Raw genomic sequence first — 22,662 nt, 5'->3', positions numbered from 1 at the left:
GATGCTAAAGTTCACTGGTAGTAGTCTCTCCTCATTCACTGGTGCCTAATGGCATAAGCCAAAGATTAGTATGCAACTGAACCCAATTAGTATCATAACATTTAAGTACAAATTACTCCATAGTTTTTGCTTCCCAATGCACTCTCCAATGTTAACTGTATTTTCTTTAAGGAAAAATCCTGTTAAACCATCTTGGTAAACATTTCTGTATTGTGGCAACTATGTGAACTCGGTAAAAGAGCTAAATTAACTAGTTTCATTTATAACGTAAGTTCTAAGTAACAACACTTTATTTCTCTATCATCTATAATTGCTGCAATAGAAACAAATCAAATTTTCATGAGTTGCCTTTACACATGATATGAAACCAACTAATCAAGAAACTTAAAAAGCATTAACACGTGCATCTGCATAAGAAAAGTTTTTCTCAGAGCAATTCTTAAGAATATAAATTTAAAGCAATGGAAAAAAACAAACTCCAAAAACACAAATTCTGCTAGCTAAATTCTTATTACTTGTTCCTAATAAAAGGCATAACCTTAAAATAGATTTATGACAGTTTGCATAATGCTAGTGAATAAAGAGAACGAGTAGAGGCAAGGTAAGTCTACCGTATTGGAAATATTTTTAAATGGCAACAACTACTTTTCAAGTATTTTTGCTTTGACAAAAGATAGTCACAGCTTGCCAAGCATTCACCTTCTTAATTTTTAGAAACATTTGCATTTTAACGAAAATTTAATACATGTTTTCAACCAGCTTTTACTTAACTCACATAAAATCAATATTTAAATGGCACTCTAAAATGTAAGCAGCTTTCGAAAACTTCTTAATCTCTTCCCGTCTCCAAAAACAGGAAGTCACTTTGACCAAATATACACAAAACTTAAATCTGGAAAGTTCTAGTTTGGTCAGAAGCTTATTAAGAAGATCAGTCATGGTAATTAGAGAAATGCAAATCAAAACCACAATGAGATACCATCTCACGCCAGTTAGAATAGTGACCATTAAAAAGTCAGTAAACAACAGATACGGGAGAGGATGTGGAAAAATAGGAACACTTGTACATTGTTGGTGGGAGTGTAAATTAGTTCAGCCATTGTGGAAGACAGTGTGGCGATTCCTCAAGGATCTAGAACCAGAAATACCATTTGACCCAGCAATCTCATTACTGGGTATATACCCAAAGGATTACAAATCATTCTACTATAAAGACACATGCATTGCAGTACTGTTCACAATAGCAGACTTGAAAGCAACCTAAATGTCCATCAATGATAGACTGGATAAAGAAAATGTGGCACATATATACTAAGGAATACTATGCAGCCATAAAAAAGGATGAGTTCATGTCCTTTGCAGGGACATGGATAAAGCTGGAAACCATCATTCTCAGCCAACTAACACAGAAAAACAGAAAAACAAACACCACATGTTCTCACTCATAAGTGGGAGATGAACAATGAGAACACATGGCCACAGAGAGGGGAATAACACACACCAGGACCTGTTGGGGGGTGGAGGAGCTAGAGGAGGGATAACATTAGGAGAAATACCTAATGTAGGTGACGGGTTGATGGGTGCAGCAAACCATCATGGCACGTGTATACCTATGTAACAAACCTGCATATTCTGCACATGTATCCCAGAACTTGAAGTATAATAAAGAAAAGGAAAAAAAAAGATTAGTCGAATTTTCAAGCCTACAAAAACAGATTTTTTGAGCCCTAGAGAGAAATCTCTTTTAAAAGAAAATTCCAAGTACCTCAAGGCAGATATTTAAAAATTACAAATGTATAACAGATGTTTAAATAAACCACTGTTGACAGGAGACCTGTGGATTAATGACCATTGCCTAAGCCCCTTCCCCTTTCCTTCAGGAAGCAGCCTATCTTCAAAAAAGTATTTTATCTTTTATGTCTTTTATTTCACTAGCAGGAGACACGTTCCCTCTCAGCCAACTCTCCTGTTCTGGTGACATCACTGCTCCTGAACTCCAACTCCCTCTCTGTCTAACCCATTACATATTGTTTCTGTAAACTCTGAAAATAATTAATAGAGATAACCAGCACTTCGGGGTAAAAGGGAGAAGGAAAGCAATATGCCAAGACAGCTGCTAAGTAATTAAGGCTGTGGGAAGTAACTTATAAATGTCAGAAGGAAAGAAGAGGTAAGAAAGATTCATTGGGGGCAATTTTGGGTAAAGAGATAACTGTGTACAGATGTATGGTAGAATTTTAATAATGTGTATATCTAGGTGGATAAAAAAGCATTTAAGATTCTCTTTACACAAGTGAGATCCATAATACAAATTTTTATAATAGAATATATAAAATTTGCAGTATGGAATATTATAATAAGACATAAAAACCAAACAACTTAAATAAAAACCTCAATTATCTGCATGATATTTTAGAGGAGGAAAGAGGCATATAGCACAGAAGTAATCAGATAGCAGAGATTTATGTAGAGATGAAACTTCAAATGATGTGTCAGTCAACAACTGTCCTGATAGTTACATCTTTTATCTACATAGTTGTACCATGATAACTGCATAGACCAGGGTTTCTCAAGAGTGATGCTATTGACGGTTTGGGCTGGGTATATTTTTTATTTGACAAAGGGGCTGTCCTGTGCATTGTAGGATGTTTAACAGCAGTCTGGTCTCTCCACAATAGGTGCCAGTAGCACCCTCTTTCCATAGTTATGACAGCCAAAATGTCTCAGGGCCTGAAATTGTCCTCTGGAGGGTAAAATCGCTCCAGCTGAGAACTACACCACTAGCACGGGCTCTGGAACAGATCACCTGGGCTTCAACTTCTGGCTCTGCAATTACTAGCTATGTGACACTGGGCAGCTGTCTGACCCTTTCTGGGATTCAGTTTCCATAGGTATAAAGCACATATAAACACTAGTATCTACTATTCAGATGGTGGAGATTAAATAGGTTAACTTCATAAAGCCTTCACTTACCATTCTGTAATTATTAAGACCAATGATGAGAAGTGTTTCATGTTACGCAGCTTAGAGTCTACTATGGGCACTGCTGTATAGGGGTGTGTGACTTCAGACCAGATGCTGATCCCTTTAGCATCTTTTCCCCTCCTCATTTATAAAGCAGAAGTAAAGCAATAGCTACATTTCACTGGAATGTTGGATGGTGTTAAATGAACACAAAGAGACAAACACCATAGGTCTGCTCAAGAAAAGACAGTTTTTAACAAATGACTGCTTACTAACAGAGATTTGGAGGTATTTCTTAAAGGCAAGATATGCTCTTGGATGTGCTTTCCTTGACCTATGTCACTTGCTTATCTTTCTTACCTGGCCCTGGAGATGTTTGAGTTTGCGGCTCCTGGCAAATACGACATCAGTTGTAATCACGATACTGTATTTACTGAAGAAGGGTATGCATTGATGATTTTTGTAAGGTTTTCAATAATAATGGCAACAAAAAGGTTTACCCAAAATATCTAATTTAATGAGAATATTCCATTCTATAAAAATTTTTATCAAATTTGAATTTTATTGTGTCACTTTTGCAAACCATAATTTTGCCCCATTTGAAAGGCAAACAAGCAGAGCCAGGCTACTTTGAGTCTGCCACAGGTGATTTCTACATGCAATTTTGCTTCCAATTAAAATAATTCCAACTAAATATTGTTTGCAGAGATCCTTTCCAGGCCACTTTTTTTGAGAATATGAGAAGTATTCAAATTAGTTCTCCTATAAAAGTACTATTAAAATGTTCTCAGGTCGGGCTCAATGGCTCACGCCTGTAATCCCAGCACTTTGGGAGGCCGAGGCGGGTGGATCACGAGGTCAGGAGATCAAGACCAGCCTGGCTAACACAGTGAAACCCCGTCTCTACTAAAAAATACAAAAAGAAAAAAAAAAATTAGCCGGGCGCGGTGGTGGGCGCCTGTAGTCCCAGCTATTCAGGAGGCTGAGGCAGGAGAATGGCTTGAACCTGGGAGGCGTAGGTTGCAGTGAGCCAAAATCGTGCCACTGTACTCCAGCCTAGGTGACACAGTGAGACTCCATCTCAAATACAAAAAAGCAAAAATGTTCTCATGGTGTTTACAATTTGAAGCAGATCATTCAGCAAGCTGAAATCAGGTACTTTATAGTTTTTAAATGCCCCAAAAGATGGAACAATCGTTTTTAAAAGCTGCACGTGGACTTAAAACTTTCTAGTTGTTTTAAGTTGAGCACAAAATAAGTGTTCAATGAATTTGCATTTTTATTAGTATGTGTCTGAGACAAAGAAGTTGAGAAGCAGAGAAAGAGAGAGATTTAACATTTTCTGAGGTAGAAAAGGCCATGTCTCCGTCGGGAAACAGCAAACAAAATTAACAGATCTCTTTATTAAAAGATCACAATTATCTCCTCACATGGAATTCTGTCTGATCTCAACATTAGTTATAAATGTCTTCCAGACTTTGAAAAATGTCAGAAATATCCCTTTCAGAAGGAATAAATGTAATAGCTTTATGAACATTTGTTAACTCAGGTAGCAAAGTTATGGACTACATTAGCAAAGTAGCTTCTTAAGCTCCTTTATTCATCTGCAGTCCTGGAAAAGTTAAGTATAATTCCAAGTAGTTAAGATTCATAGTAAAAAGAAAGCTTCCTAAATGGCATACTTAAAAGTCAAGTACATGTTAAAGTTGCATGAGGAGAGGCACAGTGTTGACTATTTTTATTTTTGCCAGTAAGAAAGCAAAACTGTTCTGTAATGCCTAATAGGCCTTCTGCAATTCTGCCTCCGTACTATAAGATGCTGATCTACTCAGCAGCTAGTCTATCAAAATGAGCCTGCAGGAAAAGGAACCAACTATGAAGCCAACAGTAAGGGGATTCTGAGAAGATACATGATAGGAGGGATAAAGAATCACTGGCCATAATGTGATGAGGCATATAAAAGGCTGCATGGAAAAACACTAAGCCTAAACCAGTAAATACTAGTGAATATATGGTATGCACTTGTACATGCAATAGGAATGTGGTAGGATCTTGCCAGTTTGAATCTCGCTGTTTAAAACTGTGAGTCACATCAGCATCTGAAAATCCCATTGATAAGATTCACTGGATGACCTCCACATACTTGTTCCTTGGTGTCGTTTCATTGTTACTGAAGACCTTCATGCTATTCTTGGCCTCCACCAAGGGGTGGGTGATCAGTTTCTGGGAGGGATCTGACTAAGGGTGGAAATAACCCTGGAGAAGCTGGGTGGGGAGACAGGGTGAAATTCCAGACCCTAAGTATTAATAATCTACTACACCATTAATAATCTTTGTATTAACATCTGCCATTTTAGAAAGAATGTCACATTTCAAATTGTCATTATTACCGGATAAATTATAAAACTATATTACTGCTAAAGTTTTTTTATTCTGGCACTTGATCTTGAAGAAAAAGCAGTGGAAAATGTAATTTATTCAATAGAGTAATATCATTTGCCAGAACCATATACAAATATCACAACGTATAAATATAAATTATTTTATATTATATAGTGTTTTATAACTTATGCAAGTCAAATCATCTGGTTATACTTTCATAAGTAAGACTGCAACCAGAAAGACAAGAAACGACAACAAGAACGTTATTTTTCTTTTTCTTCTACGTTTCAGTCGACAGACTGTGGCAAAGAATGCAGGTTTTAATATAAGATTGAGACGGATTGGGGTCAGCTCTGTAATTTATTAATGTTTTAGCTGTTTATCCTCAGGCAACTTACCTAGCTTTTCTGACCCTCAGTCCTTCTATTTGTAAAAGAAGGCTAATTGTAACTACCTTATAGAGTTGCTGTAAAGATAAATTTGATGTTGTATGCAGAGTGATTGCTATAGTGCTTTCAGTTGAATACATACTCAATAAAATGGCAGTTTTTATTAGTCTAGGTTTCACATTGACCTTCAGGAAATAGTTGTATGTATAAGCAACAGAACTCTGTCCCATGTAATTTAGACATACAAAGGGTTTTTTTAAATCAATTATTTCCTTTTATAAATACAAAGCCCAAAAATCTTGGTTCAGAGTCTTGAACCAAGAAGCTCAGATAGCATTCAACATTACTGGCATTGGCTGCTGGAGATAAAGCCAAGAAGCAAAGTGTTTGATTACTTGTCTTATACAAAATTTAAAATTCCTCCATAATGGCCAAATAGGGGAGGATAGAGGTCGTTTTAAAACGCACAAATAAATATGCCTAGAGTCAAAGTCAAGGTAGCTTTCAATACAGAAGGTTCCAAAGCAGTAGCACATCTTGAATATATAAATTCATGGTCAAAGGATCAATCAAAATGCTTCAGCTTCTTTTACCTAACATGTAGGCAGTGACCCTACAAATGAAGGGAATGAGAATTTTTAGGAAGATAATCCCTTAAAACAAAGACCTGGGGTAAATAAAATAAAAGTATCCTTCTAAGGTGTTAACAAACACATTATTCCTTGGATTACTTAATATACTACAGCAGTGACATGTGGAAGGGTCATTCCTTCAAATACTGGGAACAATGACCAAGAAGGTAAAATAAGTTATTGATGTAATCATCCAATGTCCTGATATCATAAGAATCCAAGCCCTATCTAAAATTCGACTGGACTTATAACTTATTTCCATAAGGTTCTATAACGTGGTATATGTCTGAAATTATTACAGCATTTCTTTGCCTAGGAAATCCTCCCTAGATGAGCAATAGTATCCTTTCAAATACAATTATGGAGAGATGACTTCAATGACTTGGCAAAACTTCAAAAGAATAATACAATTTGAGAATAATGTCATTGTTATTTCTTCTTAAAAAATAAAAACCTTCTCTTTGTCTCACAATAGAATAATTCTTCCTATACCCTCTCCTACTCCCCAATACATAAATTAGAACTCTACCACTGATCAAAAGAGGGTAAATAGAAGGAAGTGTAGATAAGAAATGACTAAGTAGAAGTAGGTGGGTCTGTCAAAGTCAAATAAGGCTGAGTAGAAGAGAATTAGGGAAAGACACTATTGGAATAACTCCAATTCTTGAATTTTTGAATTCAATCTCTAGTTACCTTTTAAAATGTTTATATTTTGATACTACTTTCAAGAAACTAAAATGACCAAGGGTTGAACTTGTTTCATATGGTAATACAATTGCCACTCTAGAATTTCAACATATCTGGTAGGGTTTTGCAGATGGACTGGTGATCTGTTTAAAATTTACCCATGGGAACCACACAAATTTCAGCATAATTTTCATGCTTCAGATACTGTGATTCCCAAACTGTGTGTGGGGTGTCTTGGTGCACTGCAGCACACTCTGAAGGGTGGCAGGAAATAATTTAAATCTTCAAGAGAAATACAGTGACATTCAGCATGTATCAGGTACCAATGAAGAACTAGTTGGAGGGAGTTGATGGTTTTAAGATTACATTCGGTCTTCTTCTTTTAAACGACATTAATCTTTGCTGAGCTGGTCAACTTGAAAATCAACATGGAAGAAGAAATCAGGGTAGTGATGACCAATCTTATTTCAGGATTTGAAAATTTCTCTTCGTAAGTTACTTACTAAAACTGAAACATGTCTCTCTACATTTGATACATCTGTATTATTTTTAAGGAGCTACTAAGTTGTTAAGACAAAAATAGTTGAGTTATTTGGACTTAACCACTTAAAAAACAGAACTATTAGGTATTTCTTTTGACCCACGAGTGTCATGGAATAAAATCACTGAGAGACTAGGGTCTCCTGAACTGAAGTTGGAGAGGTTCTGTTTTAACATATGCAAGAATATATAAATAAGTGTCAACATCAGAAGTAAATGATGCTTTGGGCTGTTGATTCTTCACAACTAGAATTAGATAATGCCAGGGAAGATATGGTTCTAGGTGATTATATTAAATATATGATTCAGAGCTTATACTAACCCTCAGGAAGCAAGCCAGATAGTCACTTAAAAAGAGACCTTAAATAGATAAGATGCAGAGAGAAGTAAGGTACAAAATAGAGAAAGCCTGCTTTGTTTTACTCTCTTGTCTTCTTTCCTTGGTTTCTATTTAGTTTCTACCTACTGTAGTGTGAGGCTTCCTCCTTAAAATGTTTGTAGATATCGACCCTGTAGAACTGGTCTGTTTGTATAAAGCAAAGGTATACTTTTTCCCTTGTCCTAGAATTACATAAAAAGTAAAATCTTGCATCATTTTTATTTTCAAAAATTATACTGTGCTTTGTCATTCATCAAAGAGTTAGCTACTAGAAATTGTCAAAGTGTTTAATTCATATATTTTATTGATCAGTATTTATAGATTGCACTGTTTCCTAAATTCTCTCTCATGGCTTATCCTTGTTTCTTTTTTAGGTAATTTCCTGGTACAAAAATAGTGGAGTTGCCAATTTAAAACTGTACTTTAGCCAAAAGAGTCATATCTATTAAGGGGCTACTGCTACATTACCATGGTTGTCGATTTGACGTAGACATTGTTTTTCAGATGGCAGTTTCCGTCATTGGGCACCACTATGCCTGCCAATTTGCTATCAAGAGCAAGATGAGATGTCTGATCTGTCATCACCAGCAGCAATCTTTTAGCCTCTTTTCGCCATCCAATATGACTCTTAAAAATAAACATGTAATTAGACTTTGTACAATAACATAGATCTGTACTGTGGTTTTTACCTCAAGTAAACATCATGTTTGAGTCGATGAACATTAAGTCAGGCTAGAACAATGTGCATGGGTACAACGCTGCTGCATAAATAGCTTTAACTTTCATTTGTACATCCTCTATTTTCCCACAGCCATGTAACCACACTGGTTCCTGGCTAGAGATTTTTAGTGTTCCAGTGGAGGAAGAATAAGAAAGATTAAAAAGTAGGAGAGGCTGGGTGCAGTGGCTCATGCCTGTAATCCCAGCACTTTGGGAGGCCGAGGCGGGCAGATCACGAGGTCAGGAGATCGAGACCACCCTGGCTAACACGGTGAAACCCCGTCTCTACTAAAAATACAAAAAAAAAAAAAAAGAATGAGCGGGGTGTGGTGGCGGGCACTTCTAGGGAGGCTGAGGCAGGAGAATGGTGTGAACCCGGGAGGCAGAGCTTGCAGTGAACCGAGATCCGAGATTGCGCCACTGCACTCCAGCCTGGGAAACAGAGCGAGACTCCATCTCAAAAAAAAAAAAAAAGGAGGCGAACAAGCTGAAGTGAGGAGGGCAACAATCTACTTCTAGTTCCTCCTTGGAGTGTGGCGCATGAGAGAAGAAGCCCTTTTGGAAAGAATTTTCACGTGCATAACCTTTTCCTTCCCTTTTATCTTTTCCTATTTAAATCCCTCCCCAAATTTAGCCCCTCTGTCCCAAACACATACCAAAATGAATCACCTTGGTGAGGAGTAAGAGATAGTAAGATATGTTTTCTTCTACACTGTGTTTTCACTCCTCAAATCAAAGAGAAAACAAAAATTCTAAATCCTTTGAAAGTTTTGCATCTTAGCAAACACTTAATAATGTGAAACGTCTTACTTCACAGACAGCTGCCTGAAGCATGGCGTCAAAACCTCCTTCCGGTGTATCTATGTTTCCAGAGATCTTCTGTCTGTGAATTGCTTTCTCAAACTCAGTGATGTTCTCTGTCAAAGACAGCACATGGATGTATCCATGGGGAGGCATGCAGTCTAAATTGTAGTCACTATATGGGAAAAGAAGAAGTGTAAAGTTTATTTTGCTCTTCTTTCTTAAGCATTCTAGAATACTTTACAGTAAAATTGTACAGTTGTGTGAAAAGGGAGTATTTCTTTTGTGCCAGGGAAATTTTATAAGACAAAAATCTGTGCTTATAAGATTAGAGAGAAGTTCAATATTGATGATCATTTCTTTGCAAGTAGGAAATAAGACTATAAGCAGTTGGCATTCAAAAAAATATAGATGATTAAACGTGTTTGTTAATATAGGACAGTTAAGGGCTTTCAATATTTAATCTGCACTGTGAATTTTTAAGGTGAATATAAGAATGTGCAGTGATTTCTTATCATTGAACAGCTGAGAAACACTTTTGGAAAACGCTTTTGAGGAATTTAGTTGAAATATGATAATACTGTTTGTTTTTTAATACTGCACTAATTTTTAAAATGATGCTTGGTGGAATTATTGATGAACAATCAAAATTCATTAAAAGTATTTTGAGAATCCATGATATCCAGAAAGTAAGAATGATTCCTCTGGTACATTCACCTCAAGAAGGCTTATGAAACTCCATTAGTGGATGCATCAATCCTGTTCTGGTACAACAGATGACAGGGCTGTTTCGGTAAATTGGAATGTATATTGTAAGGTAATCTAAGGAATTGGTAGAAGCAAGAAAGATAAAGTCTTTTATGAAAAAAGATCCAAACGGATTTATTTTTCTGAAAATTCAACAGGCTAATGGCAATATTGTGTGAGACACTTGTATTTTTAAAGTTGATTCTTCTTTCATAGTGGGACATCTGTTATTTAGAATAAGAATTCTAAAATGATAAGAAAAAAGGCTCTTTCTAAGCGTCAAATTCTCATCTTTTGACCCACTTTTTTGTGATAGCTGAGCTTTCTTTGTAGTCACATCATAGGCAACATCATTATCCCCAGTCACAGTACGGTATTGGAGAGATAGATGACGTGTTGGCACAAACTCTTTGAAATGTATCAAATCATAATTCAGCAACTTTGGAGCAATCCAAGCATAAAAATACAACATTTCCAAAGAGGTATTTATATACATGGCAGCCTAACTATTGAAGCTTCATTCAAAGCTACTAACATTAGGCATGGTTTTTTGTTTGTTTGTTTGTTTTTGGTGATAAAAACTAACTAAATATTTAAAGAAATAGAAAATAAAAAGCCCAATCTACAGGTCGTCTCAGAAGTTTTCAGATATGAACAAACTTTCCCACCTCACCAAATATTTTTATTCTTATTTTATAAGACAAAAATATAAAACTTGGTGAGTTCTTTACATTAAAAACAAAGCGAGATTTTATAAGCGAAAAATTAATTTAGCGTACCCTCATCAAACCCTAGATACCTGCATTGATTATGAATTCTTTCGGGGTGGATGCTAATGTATGGTGAAACTGTTTTATCAACGTATGAACCAAATCCAAGGCGAAAGTCACGGGAGAAAAATGCCATTTTTCTAGATAAATCGTTGCCAACGGAATTTAATTTTTCTATATTATTGTGCATTGATGCTGAGACATCAACCAGATAATAAAGATCCACAGGATATTTCTTCAGAGGATGAATTTTCAGCATAAAATTAGCTTCAGCTCCTAGTTCAATAGAAGAAAAACGTCATGTAGTCTTCATTTTAAACTTTTCAGGATAAGCTCTCAATAAATTAGTCACATTCTAGCACCTAGCACAATCATCACAAATGTGCACATAAATTTTGGAATATTCTAGTATAATTATAATAATTATAGTATGATTACTATTGTAGTATAATTATAAGGCAATTTGAAAATCATACCAATTTATTAGTCCCAAGTCCTACAGTTCATTTCCCACAATTCTATAGGCTGAATAGGGATAATAACAAATGGGCCAGCTCCATATAAATGTAACAGGGTATCGTATCATTATATGAACCTCCATTGCCTTAGTAGCTAGAAAAACACAGTGCAAACAAGCAAGCGGCATTCTATCTCAAGACAGTGAGGGGGCTGTACTTGTGGAATGACTTGAGGAAAACTGGGAAGGTATATTTTTTAAAATGATCTCTTATTGGATGAAGTTATAAATTCATTCTTTTGGGTTAAAGTGTATTTACACAGGAGATGAGAAAACTCTAGTACTGTGTAGTACAGCAAGTTATTCAAAATAATTAGTACTTCGCCACTAGTTAATTGATAAGATTCTTCCCATCAGTTAGCCAAGAGAAGGAATGAGACAGTGGGCTAAAGAATGGTGCCCTGCAGTGCCACATGGAGGACCTGGGGCAGGTAGGGGTCAGCATTTGTCCAACACACAGTGGGTGTTCACATGCTGAGGAGGGGCCCCATGAGTGAGGCACCCGCTGTGGACAGAACAACTGGATGAGAAGAGGGGGCTGCCACAAGGACAGATGCTGGGAGTCCCCGCAGGGAACTACAATTTTATTTAGTTCTCTGTCATATTACTATTAGATACAAGGACCTGGGTTATTCCCCCAACCCTCTATAGAGTTGGTACCTCCACTTTTAATTTAAAGTATATGGTGAAAAGGCATCTATTTAAATGTAAGCAATTCATAATTTGTAAATTTTACTTTTTGAAACTATTAAGCAAATGCTTTTTAAGTCATTATTTTTCCATAAGAATATTCTGAATGGAAGACATTTTTAAAATAAACATCTTTTGTATACATAATTTACTTAAAGAACCTTCTAATTTATCAAATTATATTTTTGGTGTTAGTATAAAATAGCAATATTTTCTTTTCAGTTATTTCACAAATCAGATGTTTTTCAGCCAAATTACCTACTGTATTCAAAATAATAAGGTTTTGCTGGTATATAATAATAATTATGGGAGAAAGGGACTACTCATTCCTAATTTGCTTTTTTTGTGCAGGCAACCCCTATAGTGTAATGCTCCTAGGTTTTGGCGCATATTTGAAAGGAGAAATAGGGCATGCGTGGCCCAGACCACTCCATTCTCTCATCCCTTGCCTTCAGAAGTTAGGCTGCCTCCAGAGAGCATATCCTATATTCTGCTCTGCTTTTGGGCTTCTGTTGACAGAAAGACCTGTTCCTGTGGCAGTGTTCTGCAATTTGAGTGGAGAAATTAAATTCAGGGGAATGTTAGACACTGGTACACTGGGCCAGATTGATGAGAAGTAGAAATTCAGCACTACTGGGAGAGCGACTCATGTGCAGGGACTTGAACCTTGACGTGTGGATCAGTGTTTTTGGTTTTTCACTCAGACCCAAAGTGTCGACTCTCTCTAGGTGAACTGCTGTTGATGAAAAGTATTGCCATCTTTGTAGATTTGAAAAAGGTTGTTTTTGTAAACTGGTCACATAGTATTGTGGTATTTTTATGTTGGTGAATCGCTGCAGTTTATGGTGGCTCTGTCTAAAGATGAATGGCTGTTTTCAGAGGTATTGCTAAATGTAATAGATGGTCAGCATATTGTGCCAGGGACCCAGCAAAGGCATGGGTCGGTGACCTTAGCAAACAACCAGAGCCTGTGTGGCATCAGCAAAGGCACAGTCCTTGGAGGTAAGCTATTCAGGGCCCTCCAACCAAATGCTAGCCACACAAAGGCGCTCAGCTGAAACCAGCTGCTCATAGCCTAGCAAGCAAATTCTGGTCTCACTGGCCTCAGCAAAGAAGAAGACTGTGAGAAAGCACTGCCAAATGTTTGGGGTGTGAGAGTGTTGGCTGCTGTGCCTTGATTTTGGATTCTATAGATTCTGGCCTTAGCACGTATACCGGGGTCAGCTGAGGCCTCAGCAGAGAAGTTTCTAATAAAGAGGAAAAGAGAGTATTTCCATACACAGGCCTTTTAGTAATTGCTGGCAAGAATAATAATCAATATTTTTACACTGCGAGACCCCTGAGCTTGCTGTGAGAGTCTAGTTTTAAGTAGTCAATTCAAGGTAAATAGACCTAGATAGGCTGACCCCAAATCGTGCTCTGCTTGATAAGGAGGAAACCAAAGGGGTCAAGCTTGGATTACCATGTCACGCCCATCAGTTTGAGATGTTCCTCATAATATGCTCTCAAGTTGGCTTTGGATTGTATAATTATAAATAAAGGAGAAAACTCTGGGGAGCAGGTGTCCTAGGCATCAGTATTCCACAGTAAGAGGACATAGAAATACCTTTTTGTGGCACTGTGGATATTGTGTCCCTAGTTAACGTCCTCACTTAACTTTTGTACGTGATCTCATCGTAGAGCCACTTATAAACTATTTTGGACAAGATGCCTGGGCATAATTTTGGAGGAGAAATGGAATAGGGTACAAAACAGGGGCTCAGAGTGACCCTGGAAATGATTTAATTAATGAAGTACTATGACCCATGTCAGGGTTTCCAGGAAAATCTCCACTTCCCATCAGTGGTTTCAGAATTATTACCAAAGGAACTCTAGTTGGCATGGGGACGTGGCTATATGAAAAGGACAGCAGAAATGTCCGGATAGACCATAGATCTCTGCCCTGACAGGGACAGCACCCTCAGTTTCATCACATGCTTAATGGCAATATCCATTGGTTTTAAACAAAGAGCCTGGGAATTTTAGGGAGGGGAGGGAAGGGAGGGGGAATGATTGCTCCTCACTTTTCCTCCTTCCTCCCAAGTAGGACAAGCCCCACTACAATAACTCCCTCCCACATTCACTCCTCCTCAAGCATAATATATGATTTTCAAAGCCATTTTACCTAAAGAATTTTATTAATTTTGCACAAGCCCTGTTGAATATATTTCTATTAATACTTTACAACTATCTGGGCTATTCCAGCTATCAGGAATTATTAAACAGTTATATGCAACTGGGTTTGTTATATAAAAATTAAACTTAACCTGGCAGGTGCTCTCCAGATATTTTTAGTTGTAAGGTACCATGGGTTAATATTTATATTGAATATTAATAGACGATATGTCAGTGTTCCCTTTTTAATTTCACATTAACTTAATTGTAGCTGTTCTTGTCATTTTAGGGGATTTGGGTGTTGAAGATAAAAGGAATTATTACTTTACATTTCTGGGATCTTTATTTGCCAGTCTCAGAAAGTAACCTAAGTAAGTTTCTACAACAGAAAACAAAATTCTGGTGATGCTTCATTTGCTCTTTTGTTTATGTACTTTGCTACCATACTGCATTCTTTTCAATAGTTTTCTGTTTTTGGAATACAAGTAAATGTGAAGAATCTATTTGGGTATGTGTTTATGTGAATGGCTTTAAAATATCATTCAGTTCTTCTGAATGCAGAGCTAATTTTCCTTTTTTTTTTTTTTTTGGAATTCGAATCACATTATCTCACCAATTTTTCCTATGTTAAACAATCAATTCTTACCACTAAACATAGGTAAGGCCAACTTTGGGGAAAATAGTTATAATTGACTGTAATTTGGGGCCGACCATAACATTTCCTTCTTTTTTTTTACCTTTATGAATGTAGAATTTCAACACAGGGTAGAATCAGGTTAATTTCAACACTATAGTTCAAACTTATTACTTTTGACCCAGTGAAGGGTTTAAGAGTCGAGAATCTAGTAGTTTAGTTTTCACTCACTCTCCTTACCTATTATTCGTCAAGTTAAACATTTCAATTGAACTCCTCTAGCATGCCAGAATACTGGGATACATTCCTATCCACCCTTGCCCTTCTTGTCTTTTTGCCTGGATTATTTCTATAACCTCTTTATTTGTCTACCTCTATCATTTCATTTTCCTGCCATCATTATCTATACCACCAAATCTGTCTTTTCAAAATTTAAAATTGCTTATGTTTTGTCAACAGCTCTCCACCAGATGGCCAATGCCCAATGGCTAAACACATCAGATCAAAGTTCCTACATAATACTTACTCTTGCCTACATCTTTAGCTCTAGCAAAACAAATCTGCTTTAATTTCCCCATATACACCCTACAAATGCATACTCCTATGCCCTGCTTGTGGTCCTTCCTGTGCCTGTGGTGGCCCAACCTCTTCTTCTTCATGTAATTACCAGTTAAAGACGCCACTCACTAATCTGCTCCTTCCTAAACTGAGCTGAGGGCCCCGCCCCTGTGTTTCCATGGCAACTGGATCATACCACCATTTTAGTGTTTACCATATAATTATGAGATTCTAGACTGGGCATCTTTATCTTTCTTTCTTTCTTTTTTTTTTTTAGCAGCTAAGAGCTACTACATAAGATAATCTATGTAAAATATTTACCATAGTATTGCATATACAGTAAATCCATATGTTAGTAATTATTACTTACTACTACTAGATTTTAAGCAACACTAGGGTAAGAACTGTTTCTTCATCTCTGAAGCCTATGTAGTTGGCACATACATATTCACCCATAAATGTTTTATAACTAAACTATATTTGAAGCACATTTTGGTACAACATTTCAAAGGGCCCACATATTTACTACAGAAAGAAGTCAGTATCTAGAATTATTTCCCACAGTGTAGGGAGAGCTTTCACAGAGTTTCTCTAAGAGGAAAACAGTATCATCTGGCTCCCAAATGTTCCTGCCACCACTTATATTATCTCCAGGAAAGCTTTATCCTCGTGCCTTTTGAGATTCTAAGGACTCAGACCCTCATTTCCTTCCACTAACTTTAAAGGGAAGAAGTGAGTCTGGGACAGAATTAGAAAGAAGACATGGGGGAGAGTTATTTACCTACTTAGAGCTATTGCCAATGATTGGTTTGAATACAAAGAATAAAAAGTGGTTAAAATGAGTTTTTAAACTACTCAAAGAATGGTGTGAGCATCCCTGATGTACTGGGCACAACAAACATGACTGCACACTAGGAAAAGATAAGTAAAAAGCATTCTGCATAAGATGAAATTTTAAAACCAAGAGAAAATGTGGAAAACTGGAAGTGGAAGAATTATAAGCCAATTTCTATTCATTATACTTCAGCAGTGGAAGGAGAAGGGCCCCCAAATGGGATCAGTTTATAATGGCAAGGTACAGACTCCAGTACATTTTCTAATTTCTGTGGGAAATAAAGTGAGGAATGTGTGCCAGCAAGTTCTCTTTTGTTTTCTAAATTTTGAAATTAAGAAAGAGGTAAGGCATATCTGGAAAATCTTGCTAAATCTACACTAAATTAGAAGATTCTTTTTGCCTATTGTTAAAATGAACCAAGTTTGAAACATTTTCTTAAGTTAGTGAAACATAGGTTAAACTAATCCTTATCCTATACATTGTATTATTTCTAAATTAGAATTAGACAATTCCCTTCTCTCTCCTATTTTCCTAAAGAGTTAATAACCAGTTTCCTTAGAGAACATCAACTAGGGTCAATAATCTACTTCTGTTATCATTTTCCATAAGATTCATAGGTGAAAATAAGAAAAAGGTATAATTTAAAAAGTGAAAATTAAAGAAAATGTCATTTTTAAAATGTCATTTAAAACATTCAATTAAAATATAGTCCTACTAACATTTTTAAGAAACCTAGTCAGGATATGATGTAGTGAATATATTCTTGAAAAATTCTTAACAGAGGCTACATTGGAAGTCATAAATTTTTATCAGAGAAGAATAAAGTGATAAATCAAAGTTAATATTAAGAGCTCCATGCATTTTCCACTTAGGTATGCATTATATCAAGCCCTTGACTCTGATTAAACTCATGGTGAAAAGGACTTTTACATCATGGAATATGTTTCTATATATCTGGGGTTGCCAGAATTTAGCTTTATATATTATGCCCTAAGACGGATATGTCTTTGATGTCAAATTCATTTTTAAGAACTTATTTTCAGTTTAATTTAATAAATATTTGCTATACCTGGGGATTACAAACTAGTTCTGCCACACGGAGCTCACAACTATGTGGGAAAGATGACTTACACACATTAGACAATTATGCTAATTTGCACATAGAAATTCAAGTAGTAGCGGGAAATTTAATAAACTCAAGCTCTGCAATGACTGACATAAAATTATTTCTCTTTTTTCACTCTCCTACTCCCAATGATCTCTTCCCCACTGCGTTCACTTACCATCTCCTTTTGATGTCTCCTGTTTCTCTTCTATCTCCAAGTCCTATCTCTCCCCTGAGCTTCAGACTCATATAGCTAAGTCTCTCTCTCTCAACTTAAGACATCCCAGTTTAAATCAACACCACTCCATTCATAAGGAGCAGAATTCCCTGCCACACTATGTTGCTTGCCAGATCCTGGGAGTCCCACATGGCCCATCAGTCACCAACTCCTGTGGATTCCACCTCTCCATTCTCCTCAAGTTTACCAGGCTTTCTCCTGTGTCATTATCACTATCATTGCTTGTCTATAGCACTGAAACAATTTTCCAACTTTTGAACTGTTCATTTATAGTCTCAGAAGGACTAAATCATCATTATATCTACAAAAAAGAACAAGCTAAACTCACTGAAGTGTATAAATTATTTGTGACATAACGGTAGAAAAAATGCAACTGATAATTTTCATACTTGTGTATTTAAAAAAGAGCAAGACATTTAAAAGAATATACTTTTTTTTTTTTTTTTTTTTGAGACGGAGTCTCGCTCTGTCACCCAGGCTGGAGTGCAGTGGCCGGATCTCAGCTCACTGCAAGCTCCGCCTCCCGGGTTCACGCCATTCTCCTGCCTCAGCCTCCGGAGTAGCTGGGACTACAGGCGCCCGCCACCTCGCCCGGCTAGATTTTTGTATTTTTTAGTAGAGACGGGGTCTCACCGTGTTAGCCAGGATGGTCTCGATCTCCTGACCTCGTGATCCGCCCGTCTCGGCCTCCCAAAGTGCTGGGATTACAGGCTTGAGCCACCGCGCCCGGCCGAATATACTTATATTTATAATAGGCAAATAATATATAATAAACTGCTAAAAATTAAGATTCAATTAGAAAAATAGGCATATTTGTATGGAGACACAAATCACACACAAAAAAAGAGAGACGAAGATGATTAACAGCTTAGGAAAAATGTTTAAACTTTCTAGTTCTAGGAAAAAGGGAAAAGAAAACAGCTAATGGACTAAACAAATAGCAGACATTAAAAAGAATGAAAGCAGGCATGGTTGACTAATGAAAGGCTAAACTGAACATCGAATTTTTTTGTGAATAATGAAACAATATACGTTAAAAAGTAAGTACATTGTCATACATTTGACCTAGCATTTCTACTGCCAGGAATGCATGCTAAAGAGATATGTGGTTATATACAAAGATACATGCATAATAAGTTTCAGTGAAGATGTGTTTTAAAAAACTTCATTCAGATTTGATTGGGATTGATTGTCTCACATTTATTGATTCACTTGGACTTTGTTATATTTATAGACTATATTTATAGAGAACTGACATTATTATGCTATTATATTCAGGAGCATAAAATTCTTCTCCATTTATGCATATCTTCTATTAAGCAGCACAATGGATCTTATACTTTTTATTATTATTACGATTTTTTATTATACTTTAAGTTCTAGGGTACATGTGCACAATGTGCAGGTTTGTTACATATGTATACTTGTGCCATGTTGGTGTGATGCACCCATCAATTCATCAGCACCCATCAACTCGTCATTTACATCAGGTATAACTCCCAATGCCATCCCTCTCCCCTCCCAGATCTTATACTTTTTTAAAAGTTTATTCCTAAACAGTTTACATTCTAGGTTGCTTTTATGAGATAATCACGCAATTGATCATTTTTCTTCATTGTATTTAATATTACAAAGGAAATTCACTGATTTTTGAATATTTTAAAAAACAACCTGCCAGAGTAAAATTTTAAAAAATTCATTAGTTAGTTTTACTTGATTTGCTTCACGGCATGATAATTTTGCTTTATCTTTTCAAAATGTTTATAACTCTTATTTAATTTTTAAAAACCTAATCATATTTATGTATACTTTTGAGAAGGATTTTAACATATCCTAAGGGAGTATTCTTCAATTTTGGTTTTGTCAGAAATGGGCACTAAGTTTTATTGAATGATTTTTTGTTATCTATTGAGATAGCAATGTTTTATCTCTTTTTGGCAAACTAACATCATAAAAATAAATCAATTCCAAAAATCAACTATCTTTCGTTTTCTAGCTTAAGTCTATTTGTTTGGTGATATTGTTCTTCTTATCACATACAGTTAATTTGATTTGCTAAAATTTTATTAAGAATTTGATAACAGGGTTATGCTAACCTTGTAATAATTAAGTAGCTTCTAGGCATCCTCTAAAGTGATGGAATAGTTTAGGCCGGGCTCAATGGCTCACTCCTGAAATCCCAGCACTTTGGGAAGCTGAGGCGGGCAGATCACCTGAGTTCAGCAGTTCGAGACCAGCCTGGCCAACAAGGTGAAACCCTGTCTCTACTTAAAATACAAAAACAAAATTGCTGGGCATGGTGGCAGGCGCCTGTAATCTCAGCTATTCAGGGGGCTGAGGCAGGAGAATCGCTTGAACCTGGGAGGCAGAGGTTGTAGCGAGCTGAGATCGCACCACTGTACTCCACCCTGGGTGACAGAGAGAGACTCCGTCTCAAAATAATAATAATGACAACAATCAATCAGTCAATCAATAAAGTGATATAAGAGTTTATATACCACAGAGATAATGTATTCCTTCAGTATTTGAGTGAACACGAAACATTTCTTCTCATGAAAGCATTTAGACCTAATGTCTTTAGGGAGTAGTGCTTATTAAGGGAGGTAATTATAATTTTTATAATTATAAACATTTATAACTTTTTAAACTTCTTGTATATTAGGTTTCTTAGGGTTCTCTATCTTGAGTCAATTTTAGACATATTTTCCTAGAAAATTATCTATATTATCAAGATTTAAACAGTTTGTCATAGATTTTTATACTTAATATTTCTTAAAGGCTACTTTCTGAATTTTTTTCTATAATTATGGTTTATATAATTAGGTTATTTGATTTTTGTCCTCTTTTCTTAATTAGATTTGCCAATAATTTATCTATTTTATTAGACTTTACAGAGAACCAGCTCTTGGATTTATACATTCATTTTATTCTTTTTTTCCTATTTTTCATTTCATTAATTCTGCTTTGTTATTAAATTTAGGAACTCTTTTCTGTTTTTCTTATGAATTTTTTTGTTTATCTTGTTCTTATATCTTTGAATGCTTAGTTCATCTGGATTCATTTTTCTTTAATAATAAAATCACTTAAAGTTGTGAATTTTCCTAACAACAACTTCAGTAACAACCCGTATATTTTGAAGTCTTGTTACTGTTATTATTGGCTTATAGGACTAGAGTTTCAATTTATTCTTGGAGATAGAATTATTTAGGAGAGGCTTCTCTGAAACTTGCCATTATTTAATATTTTATTTATCATTTTGTATTGATTTAAATTTTTATTATGCCATGCTTATAGATATTGGCATATAAGAACAGTTTTATTTTTATAATTGTGTTTTCCTGCCTAAAGCATAATTCATTTCTAAAAATATTCCATGGACTTTTGAAAATATTATTTATGTATCAAATGCTATTGGCTGAATTGTGTTCTGAAAAATTCATTTGTTGGAGCCCTAACCTCCAATGTGATGGTATTTGAATAGGGGGTCTCTGGGAGATGTGATTAGGTTTAGATGAGGTCATGAGGATGGAGCCCACACGATGGGATTAGTGCCCTTCTAAGAAGAGATACTGTAGAGCTTTCACTCTCTCACTCTTGTGCATGTGTGTTCTCTCTCTTTATCACTTTCTGTCTGCCCTGTGTGGACATAGCAAGCCAGGATGAGACTTCTCACCAGTAACCAAATCCACTAGCACCTTGATCTTGGACTTTCCATCCCCTAGAACCATGAGAAAATAAACTGTTGTGTATACCACCCAATCTATGGTACTTTGCTATAGCAGCCAAACAGACTAAGAGATTGTTAATTAATTATTTTTCTATTCTATTATATAATTCCTATTTACTTCATGTGCAAATATTAAGGTGTGGGTTTTTCAATTCTGCTATTTTGAAAATCCTGTTGAAGGAAAATGAAGAGTGAAGAGGCAGGTACTGAGAATTCTGAAAGATTTGCAGGAAAGATGATATTAACAACTTACTCTTAAATTCAAGTGTGAACTGGGAAGTATTTCCAGACTCATTTGAGTATGAAAGCTGAAATATAATGGAATTACATGTGTGCAGAAAGGGACGATGGCCTGGATTAAGATCCTGAAGAATCAGGTAGATTAATAATGTAAAGGCTTTAGTTTATAGTCTTGCTGGGGATATGGAAATGCATAAGAAATTGGGGATGTTAGAAGTAATCTCAGGCTCATATAGATCAGAAAAACTAGGACTACAAACCTATTAGGATAACAGGAAAAGAAAAAAATCATTAAAGATGGTTGGGCAACTATAACATTAAAATGCAGCTTATATTCAGTGTTCACGAAGAAGCATAAGAAAAATAAATAAATAAAATTCAGCTTATAATTGTCAAATCTCAAGAATTTAAAAAAGAATAAAACAATTTTAAGGATGTAGTCATATTTACTAGAGGCAAGTGATATATGGTAAGCTTTATATATAAGCTGCTGAAAATTGGCATTCAATTAGAAAAACAGGCATATTTGTATGGAGATACAAATTACACAAAAAAAGAGCTAAACATGGTTAACACCTTAGGGATAATGTTCAAACTTTCCAGTACTAAGAAAAAGGCAAAAGAAAACACAGACGAGAGAGGCATGTGTAATTATAGGAATATCTAAGGGCAAAGTTTAGTGGATGCATTAAATTGGAATTAGGTGAACAAGAGCATATAATTTTTGTTTCACCCTCTCTCTTTCTCTTTTTCTAAAAAAGAATATATTTACCACACTAAATACTTTTTTGCAATGGAAGGTGAGACTAGCTACAATCTTACCAATCTAATTACTTTCATTTTCGTATATTCCTTTGCAACTGTTGCTCACAATGTCCATACTGGGCTGTGTCATTATTTAATATGGGAAAGAGCATAGTTTTAATTGGAAACTGGGAATATGCCCAGGGCCA

The 22,662-nt window shown here is 35.8% G+C and overlaps 1 protein-coding gene across 2 annotated transcripts in view; it reads right to left on the bottom strand.

The window, feature by feature from the left end:
* The window catches only part of ITGB8 (integrin, beta 8), an 85,406-nt gene that overhangs the window by 25,512 nt on the left and 37,232 nt on the right, over positions 1 to 22,662 (bottom strand). For both annotated transcript variants that reach the window (XM_011944165.1, XM_011944164.1), the window contains 3 exons: positions 11,041 to 11,287; positions 9,504 to 9,669; positions 8,442 to 8,600 (listed from right to left, as the gene is read on the bottom strand). In XM_011944165.1, coding sequence (XP_011799555.1) covers positions 8,442 to 8,600; positions 9,504 to 9,669; positions 11,041 to 11,270 — 555 coding nt within the window. In that variant the 5' untranslated portion in view covers positions 11,271 to 11,287. The remainder of the gene's footprint in view (positions 1 to 8,441; positions 8,601 to 9,503; positions 9,670 to 11,040; positions 11,288 to 22,662) is intronic.

This window comes from Colobus angolensis, unplaced genomic scaffold, assembly GCF_000951035.1.
Source record: "Colobus angolensis palliatus isolate OR3802 unplaced genomic scaffold, Cang.pa_1.0 Scaffold229, whole genome shotgun sequence".
Classification (NCBI taxonomy): Eukaryota; Metazoa; Chordata; class Mammalia; order Primates; family Cercopithecidae; genus Colobus; species Colobus angolensis.
This window is presented reverse-complemented; position numbering and strand designations above follow the sequence as displayed.